The sequence below is a fragment of the Canis lupus genome, chromosome 28 (assembly GCF_003254725.2).
Source record: "Canis lupus dingo isolate Sandy chromosome 28, ASM325472v2, whole genome shotgun sequence".
Lineage (NCBI taxonomy): Eukaryota > Metazoa > Chordata > Mammalia > Carnivora > Canidae > Canis > Canis lupus.
Window position 1 is genome coordinate 6,846,440 of NC_064270.1, and position 9,738 is coordinate 6,856,177.

Sequence of the window (9,738 nt, forward strand, 5' to 3'; positions counted from 1 at the left end):
TTATTTTAGAGAGAGTGTGGTGTGTGCACATGAATGGGGTGGGGGAGAAAGAGAGAATCTCAAGCAGACTCTCCATGAGTATAGAATCCAACTCGGGGCTCGATCTCATGACCCTGAATCATGACCTGAGTTTGAAATCAAGAGTCAGACACTCAACCCACTGAGGCACCAAGACACCCCCAGTCCACTATTCTTTTCCCATTTATTTCCCCATGAACTAGTTTTATGTTCAATCCTTATTAGTTGGGAGGAATTTGAATGAGACCCTTTGCTTATGTATCGAAAAGACAACATAATAGGTAACTTTTTTTCCCCAGCACTGGGCTAAACACCTTTCCAGCACTGATCTATTTAATCCTTGTAACAATCTTGTGACCTAGATACTATCAATTATTCCTAATTTACAGTTTTGTCGAGTTTACATGTCCAATACCATACAGTAAGAAAGAAGCAGCAGGACCCCTGACCCCAATCTAGGGCTCCTTAGGTGAAACCTGGTTCCAAAGGCAATGGAAACATTTTACCCTGGAATAATAGAACTTGAATGTCCTGCCTCATTCCACTTTTGCCTCTAGCTTAAAGATAACCTTCATAAGCATTGTCCATTCTTAACTCTTATACTATCCTTGATTATCCTTAATTCTGACTAAGGAAACCTATTCTCCACTGTTTCATTCTCCCATTTAAAAGTAGGTTCCTTTTTTTTTTTTAATTTTTTTTTTTTAATTTTTATTTATTTATGATAGTCACACAGAGAGAGAGAGAGAGGCAGAGACACAGGCAGAGGGAGAAGCAGGCTCCATGCACCGGGAGCCCGACATGGGATTCGATCCCGGGTCTCCAGGATCACGCCCTGGGCCAAAGGCAGGCGCTAAACTGCTGCGCCACCCAAGGATCCCTAAAAGTAGGTTCCTAAAAGGAAGTGCTTTATAAAATCAGGCCTTAGTTGAAATTCTTAGCCTTTCAGCATTGGTGAACTCCTGGATATGAAGATCTAGCTTTCATCTCCTAAACAGAAAAGCCTTCCTCTAAACCTACAGTTCCTACGTCTTTATTTTATACACAGATAACAAATTCTTAGAGAAGACATTCTGTAGTTCCTGAATCTCATCCCAAAATCGAAATCTTAAAAATAATCTGTTTTTGATCTTGGGGCATAAAACCAGAATGCCATGATCATACACAATGTGCTAGATTTGTGTTGACCGAAGTCAGGTCAGCCCCATTGCTTAAGTCAGCTTTCAGTTGCTGCCCTTGGGTCTAACTGTAGTGCAGATGGCAAACTATAGTTGTTATACTATTCCATTTCCTCTGCAGCATTTCTATTTGCATGCTTGTTTGATTTGATTTGATTGTCTCTCACCTCCAAAAGGCATCTATTTATTTAGCTTACCATTTTTGCCCCAACACCTAGGCCTGAGTCTGACACATAGTATTCAGTAAAATGAATGTATACATACACGCATGCAAGTTTGTATGCATGATGAGTGCCGCTTGAGTACAAAGCATCTCTCTTCACTTTAGATGTAACAGGTGGGACAGTGAGTCTCTTGCTTACTGTTTGCTCTATTTCCTTTTTTGTTTCCTCATTCTTAGATACCAGGTTGTAAGGGTTGTACTACTACCCATGAGGAATAAACTGACCCTTACTACAGTCTTTTTTTTTTTTTTTAAGATTTTATTTATGTATTCATAGAGGCAGAGACACAGGCAGAGGGAGAAGCAGGCTCCATCACAGAGCCCGATGTGGGACTCGATCCCGGATCTCCGGGATCACACCCTGGGCCAAAGGCAGCACTAAACCGCTGAGCCACCAGGGCTGCCCCTTACTACAGTCTCTATGAATATTCACTCTGCTTTATATTTCTAAACCCCAAATTCTAAAAAGAATAGTATAGGGACGCCTGGATGGCTCTGCGGTTGGGCGTCTCCCTTCGGCTCAGGGCATGATCCCGGTCTGGGGATCGAGTCCCACATTGGGCTCCCTGCGGAGAGCCTGCTTCTCCATCTGTCTATGTCTCTGCCTCTCTCTGTGTCTCTCATGAATAAATAAATAAAATATTTTTTGAAAAAGGGGAAAAAATAAAAAGAATAGTATAACCCAACAGAAGAATTTTTGAGATTTCTGAATTTATTTGCTAGCACTTTGAGAATATTTAAATCACATAGTTGTATCAATATAGTGATCACTTATAAAGTGATCAAATAATAAAATGATATAAAAATAGAATATCCTGAAAAGGCATAGGTAAAAACACAATCTCTGGGCTAATCCATGTATGCCCCTAGTATGGGATTGGGTTTTATGAAATATAGTAGCCCCTTAAACAATATGGGGATTAGGGACACTGATAACCCTCCTTCATGTAGTAGAGAATCCATGGGTACTTTTGACTCCCCAAAAATTTACAGCCTACTGTGACCAGAGGCCTTACTGATAGCGTAAAATCAACTAACACATTTTGTATGTGTATTATATGCCGTATTTTTATAATAAACTAGAGAAAAGCAAATGTTATTAAGGAAATCATAAGGAAGAAAAAGTAACAGTACTGTACAGTATCTATCAATCAGTGTATATATAAGTGGACCAGTACAGTTCAAACCTGTGTTCATGGGTCAACTATATTGTGAATCAGACACCTTAGAGCAACTCAGAATAATCATCCTTCACATACAAGGTATGAGGTTTCTGCATGGAGACACAGAAGAGTATCAGGTACCTATACCACGTTTTTTGAGCACTTGGAAGAGGTTAGCCTCCTGTCCTTTAATATTACAATGTATTTAGGTAAGTTAATGAAGTACAAGCCTGGACCAGCTGAGATTTTAAAAGCATAAATTTTGGCTCTTCCCCACATGTTTGTAAGATATTTTTACCTGGATCGAGTGTGTTGTCTAGAATTTCAGTTTGACTATTCTCAGCTTGACCTTATTTCACATCTCCTTATAGTAGTCCACTTAAAAAAATCTGTAACATAGAGTATCTCATTTTTTTTAAAACCTATTTACTTTTTCATGAATTTGTTTTCCTGAGTGTCCCTGACAGCTCTTAGTTTTCCCTATCTTCTCTATTCCCTTTCCTCCTTGCCTGTCCTTCCTTCCTTTTACCTCCTCCCTCTCAAAGATAGAGATAAGGTTCTAACCAATCTTTTCTTGCTGGTTGGAAGAAAATGTGATCAGAAAAACTATATGGGGGCAGCCCCAGTGGCTTAGCGGTTTAGCGCCACCTTTGGCCCTGGGGTGAGATCCAAACTATATGGAGTCTTTATGGTAGTATTCTCGCAAGCGGTCCTTACAGTGTGATACCTGAGTGGGGTAAAAGCCCAAGATTCTGAAATAGTCTCCTTCTTCTGTCATAACTGCCAAGACTAATCACTCAGAGTAATAGGTTTAATTTGGAAGCAATTGAGACTTTGGCTAAAGGGAAGATCATTTCAGACCTTTGAAAGAATTTTCAGGGAAATTCTCCCATCAAAAGTAAGAAGCTCACCAATAAAATGGAGATGTTGAGAGAAATAGAAGGCCAAGATTGATAGTCCTCAGGATTTTCCTGAGAGGGTGAAGTATGGAGATTCACAAATACGAATCGTGTCCTTCTTGCCCTCTGGGATCTAACCGAATTGAGAAATAGACCCAAGACCCAGATAATTGTTTTAGCTTCATTACCCCATAAATAAGACACCTTAGGGTTCCTGGATTGGAAAAAAATGACTGGAACGTATAACAAAAACTGCTGCAGTCCCCAAAATCTCAACTTTGGAATTGCATTTTAACAGAGTTGGACCTGTAGAACAGGCATATAGCCAGCCAGAAAAATCACTCTATCCCAGACAACACCACTGAGTATGGAGAAAGAACCAAAGAGAAGGGAGCTTTCAGTCCATCTCCTGAAGGCTGGTCCTGCCCCTTGTCTGGCTGTGCTACCCTAGTAGGAAAAGCAGGAAAACAGATGCTCTGTTGGAGCACATATAGGATCTAAAATTATAGTCCAATCTAACCATACCAAATAAGAGGAATAAAAGAACCAGAAGTCCCCTCCACTATATTGATTTGTAATCAGTGTGAGTCAACCACATTTTAAAGCTTTTATTCCAATATAATATGAAATCGCTTAGATTTTTTTCCCCTTGAATGAGACACTTTATTTATAAAGTTATAAATAAATCAGGACTGATAACGTTCCAGTTTATTTTAAAAACTTTTTATTTTAAAAACTTTTATTTTGGTTTTAAAAACTTTTTTTTTTGTTTGTTTGTTTGTTTGTTTTTAAAGATTTTATGTATTTATTCATAAGAGACACAGAGATCCTGATCTCCAGGATCATGCCCTGGGCTGAAAGTGGCGCTAAACCACTGAGCCACCCGAGCTGCCCAAAATTTTTTATTTTTGTATTCTTTCAAAATTTAGCATTTCCTCTAAGATGGATTCAATTCAAGCATGCAGCTCTTCATAGATAAGGAAATGATTCTAACAAATGCTGTCTGTTTCACAGGTTGTAGGCCATAAAGAAGGTCTGGATGTTATGGAGAGAGCTGATCCTTTATTCCTTTTAATTGGACTTCCTACTATTCCTGTCATGCTGATATTAGGCAAGATGATACGCTGGGAAGACTACGTGCTTAGACTATGGCGCAAATACTCAAATAAACTACAAATTTTGAACAGTATATTTCCAGGTAAGGTCCTGAATTGTGATTATAATGAGCATACCAAATTAATCTTGTGGAATAATCTTAGCATACGAAGATATTTTTGTTATTCTGATTTAATAGCACTAATACTCTGCATTTTCATTTTCTCTAGGCATTGGTTGTCCTGTTCCTCGAATTCCAGCTGAGGCTAATCCTTTAGCAGATCACGTCTCTGCCACCCGAATTTTGTGTGGAGCCCTTGTCTTTCCTACTATTGCGACAATAGTTGGTAAACTGATGTTCAGTAGTGTTAACTCTAATTTACAAAGGACAATCTTGGTAAGATGGTTTTAACAGTACTTTTTTTTTTTTTTTGAATGACTATACAAAAGAGAATGAATTGTATGTTTGTTCAAAAGAAACCCCAGTGAGACTATATAAATATTCATTCTGTGGGTCCTGTGCCTTAAGTTTCTGTTTGATCCTACTTGTCATCCAATAGCAAGAAAGAGGGGATGATCTGTTGCATTACTTTTGACCTTCCAGAACAATGGTGTGGGTGACATCTGTCATAGAAGAGGCATGAATTATCACACCCATCCCTCTTGCCGACAAGCTTCTGTTCTAGGGTCAGCCTGCCTAGTCATATCCTATCACAGATACTGGTTTGCTGAAGACGTAATTCAGATTTCTTGACTTATATGTGCCTGCAAAATACAGATCATATTGGTAGCTATATCAGGATTACTGGGAGGATTAAATGAGATAATTCATTTGAAGTGCTAACACATAGTCAGCCCTTGTGTTGATGTACATATTGATGTTGATATTATTATTCTCACTTCCCCCTCTGATGGCAGCCTGCACTTGTGCCCAGGCCTTCTCCCTGTTACATCAGACTGGATGTAGAGCTAAGGAGATTACTCCATAGGAGAACAGAAAAAGTGTCTCTGTTAGGTGTAGTGTCTCCATCTGTTTATCCCCTAGTAGAAAAGTGATATTCATCTGAATTAGCAGCAATGGCTATGTCTTTTATGATCTAAGTAAAATTATTTTTATTATGTTTCTATAAAACTGCATTATAGGGCAGCCCTGGTGGCTCAGCAGTTTAGCGTCGCCTTCAGCCCAGGGCCTGATCCTGGAGACCCGGGATTGAGTCCCATATCGGGCTCCCTACATGGAGCCTGCTTCTCCCTCTGCCTGTGTTTCTGCCTCTCTCTCTCTCTCTCTCTCTCTCTCTCTCTCTCTCTTTCTCAATCTTCCTCTCTCCCTGTGTCTCTAATAGATAAATAAAATCTTTTAAAAAATAAAATAAATAAATCTGCATTATAAAAAGCTAATTTTCCTTTTTATTTTAGGGTGGAATTGCTTTTGTTGCCATAAAAGGAGCATTCAAGGTTTACTTCAAACAACAGCAATATTTACGTCAGGCACACCGCAAAATTCTAAATTATCCAGAGCAAGAAGAAGCATAAAACTTTGACTTCTAGTTATTCTGCAGTCCTTTCATCCTTAATGAGTCTGTTGTGTTGTTCTGATTCCATCATTAATGCACAGTAGTGGAGACTTATGATAAGCTGCTGCTCATATTTTTAAGAAATATAATAAAGCACTTAGGGCAGGGGAAATCCTCTCAGTAATCACGGAACCTGAGGTTGTGATTTGTTTTCATTGTTTTGTATGTACTTCTTTTATGGCAGTCATCTGAACCATTATCTTAGCATGGTAAACCTGGGTTTTGTTCATATTTTCTCCAGATAGAAATGTAAAGATCAAACTGTGCAAATATTTAAAAATGCACATGCTGTTTTATTCAAATGCCTCTTTTGTACGTGTTCATGTTCAGTGTTTTCTTAGAATCAGCAACTCAATGAAGGTACTATGAGGATTTTTCTCACTGGCATAATTTGATTACATGCTAAACAGGAGTATATGTTAATATGAGGATATGTAAATTAGTTATAAAAAATAACAAACCAAAAATGTATGTAAACATTCAAATTATTATCTGAACAAATGCGATTTTGTTGTGTTTTTCTGAACCCATGTGACGTCCTCCAAAATGTGTAGGGTAAAAATTCACAGGGCTTCCAAATCACTTTTTCACTATTAAATTTTATTTATATAATGTTGACATCTCATAGTTCATAATGTAATTTTGACTCATATAGTCATAATTACCGTGTGTGTGTGTGTGTGTGTGTGTGTGTGTGTGTGTAAAAGAGAGGGAGAGAGTCATCAGGTCCTTCAATCACTGGAGTAAGGTTTTTAAATCCATATTTCTAGAAATTAGAGCTGTCAGTTTATAGTAGTTTGAGCACAGAGAACGATTTGCAAAAAAAAAAAAAAAAAAAATCAATAAAGTTCTTTTACTCTTCTCTTTCATTGATTCAGTTATTCAGGTATTTGTTGATCACCTCCTATTTGCCCAGGCATTATACAAAGTGCTGTGGGAGACAATGGTGAACACGACAGACTTGGTTCCTGCTTTTATGCAGTTTACCGTCTAGTTTCAACAGATAGAAAACCAGCAGTGAGTAAACCAAGGTGAGGCCTTGAGCTCTTTGTTTTTATACCAGTCAGTGAGGAGATAATTATGAAAACAAGAAGTCTTGAGTAAATATTGAGGTTATTGTTTTTGGCTTAAATCAGTTTATTATAAAAACCAGTACTAACATTTTTAGATTTTAATTGCTTGTCATATTGATGAGGTTAGCACCTTAATCACTGTAACTAGTTTTATGTTCATTTTTAAAAAGCAATTATTTATTTTAAGCCATCTTTAATAGTGGCCTTTTTAATGTTGTTCAGCAATCTGGATGGTCTTGCAGTTATTTTCACTAATTAAAATTAAGTTTTTAAAAGATAGTTCCAAAAACTGTATTGAATTTCTTGTTCACAGTATCTAATGCATGACAATAATTAACGTTTCCCTTACTGATAAGTGGCCACTTCTTTTTAGGAGTGTAGCAAATATAGATTGAGCTATGTTAGATTGCAATAATGTATGTTAACTTTAGTAATTTAAGACTGGTACCTTTCTATAGTATGAATGTCTTAATTCTGTGTTATAAAGTTTATGTGAATGGCTGTTGAACAGAGTTGTAATTATTTTGGGAGGAAGGGAATATTTGACTGACAGTGAGCCTTATTAAGAACACTGCTATAGTTCTGAAGGGGAAATATAAAATCTATGATTATATATAAAAATAACTTAGATTATATAGCTGTAATTATAAAATATATTGGCTTTTCTTTAATTTTCAATATAAGAAAGACATAGTAGATATTTCCTGCATAATTTTGTTATATAGAACAACTTTTAGGCAGCCTTTAATAAAATTATACAAGCACACCGTTCCCCAGTTACTACTTTGTGGCCAAGATGGAGGGAGTAGCTGTTTACATCTACTGGCATCAGGGCTCATGAATGCCAGAAAAACAACTCTAATCCTTTTGGGGGGTGGGTGCAGCAGGGAGGGGTTTCTAGGGCTGTGGGGAGGGAATTGCAAGTGCCTGGGAACCAGAGAGGCCTCTAGCCCTGGAATTTAACACTCTTAAATCTAAAAAACCTTAGCTCAGAAAGTACCACATACCAGTCTTCAGAAAGGTGACCTATACCACTATGAACAACTTAAGAGCTGACTAAAGTTGATAGACCTGGGTTCCAATTCTGATTCTGCTTTTACTAACTGGATGTATGACAATGGCCAACTGGCTGTCTCTCAGCTGCAGTTTTCTTCATCTCTGAAATACAAGTAATACTTCTATCTCAGAAGACCATTTCTAGGATTAACTGAGAAAGGAACAGAGGCACTTTAGGCTTGAGACAGGCCCTACAGAGCAGTAGCTGTTTCTTAATTGTTAAGTAGTCTTTTCATGCTCTAGGAAAAGGGAATGAAGAGGTAAGAGAATGGTGTTAGGAGACAGATTAAAGGGATGTTGTAGACTTTGGGATGGGTAGGTATATTGTGTTTTCCAGTTGGGTTGGGTGGGTATATTTTGTGTTTTCCCATTTATTTTCACATTGCTTTACGGTGTTATTTCTATAAACTTCAATGTTTTAAACCTCTTTTATAAAATTCAGTGACAACTAGTAGAATTTTCTTCTTTGCAGAAGTTAACTTATCTCCAAAGTGGCTGAAAATATTGTTCATCAGTACATGATTATCAAATGACTGTGAAGAATATAAAATTAAACTTAGTGACTTAATTAGTCACTGCCTTGCTAACTGTGCTGTAATTTTTTTAAACGTCTTGTTTTTAATATAGCAGACTATCTCAATAGTGGCTGGATTAGGTTAAATAAAGAATTTTTATGTTCTCTAGGTGTACTTTGTCTGTTGAACAATTTCCAAAGCATAATCTGTTAATTCTGTACCTAACCAATTTTTTAAAATTTTAGTTATCAAGATACTAGATTTTTCTTTTAGTAAAAATCTGAAATTTTAAAAAACTAAAGAGGAATTGTCTTAATACAAGCAGGCTAGCCTAAATTCCAATTATGTTTTGATTTTTTAAAATGTATACTCAGCCACTTGAACTATGATTAGATAAGCAACCACATACAAGATATGTGGGTGGCCTCATGCTACAGGGTATCTTAAAAGTATATTCAAGTGGGTTAGAAACACATTTAAAAAACAAGTTGGGGGATGCCTGGGTGGCTCAGTGGCTGAGCATCTGCCTTTGGCTCAGGGCATGATCCCTGTTTAGGGATCGAGTCCCACATCAGGATCCCTATGAGGAGCCTGCTTCTCCCTCTGCCTAGGTCTCTGCCTCTCTCTGTGTCTCTCATGAATAAATAAAATCTTAAAAAAAAAAAAAAAAAGTTGGGATGCCTGGGTGGCTTAGCGGTTGAGCGCCTGCCTTCGACCCAGGGCATGATCCTGGAGTCCCAGGATCAAGTCCCACATCGGGCTCCCTACATGGAGCCTGCTTCTCTCTCTGCCTGTCTCTCTCTCTTTCTCTTTCTCTCTCTCTCTCTTGAATAAATCTTTATAAAAAAAAATAACAAGTTGCTTCCTTTGAGATACTAAGAAGTTTCTGAAGATTAAAGTCTTCTAGAATGTGTACATCAAATAAAGACCCTTCCATCCATAAG

General features: G+C 37.6%; 1 protein-coding gene across 1 annotated transcript in view; it reads left to right on the forward strand.

Moving 5' to 3' along the window:
• MARCHF5 (membrane associated ring-CH-type finger 5) overlaps positions 1-8,958 on the forward strand; it is a 51,062-nt gene extending 42,104 nt beyond the window's left edge. Inside the window, exons 4-6 of the mRNA XM_025466515.3 lie at positions 4,496-4,679; positions 4,807-4,973; positions 5,993-8,958. Coding sequence (XP_025322300.1) covers positions 4,496-4,679; positions 4,807-4,973; positions 5,993-6,109 — 468 coding nt within the window. The 3' untranslated portion in view covers positions 6,110-8,958. The remainder of the gene's footprint in view (positions 1-4,495; positions 4,680-4,806; positions 4,974-5,992) is intronic.
• The last annotated feature ends 780 nt before the right edge of the window (positions 8,959-9,738 follow it).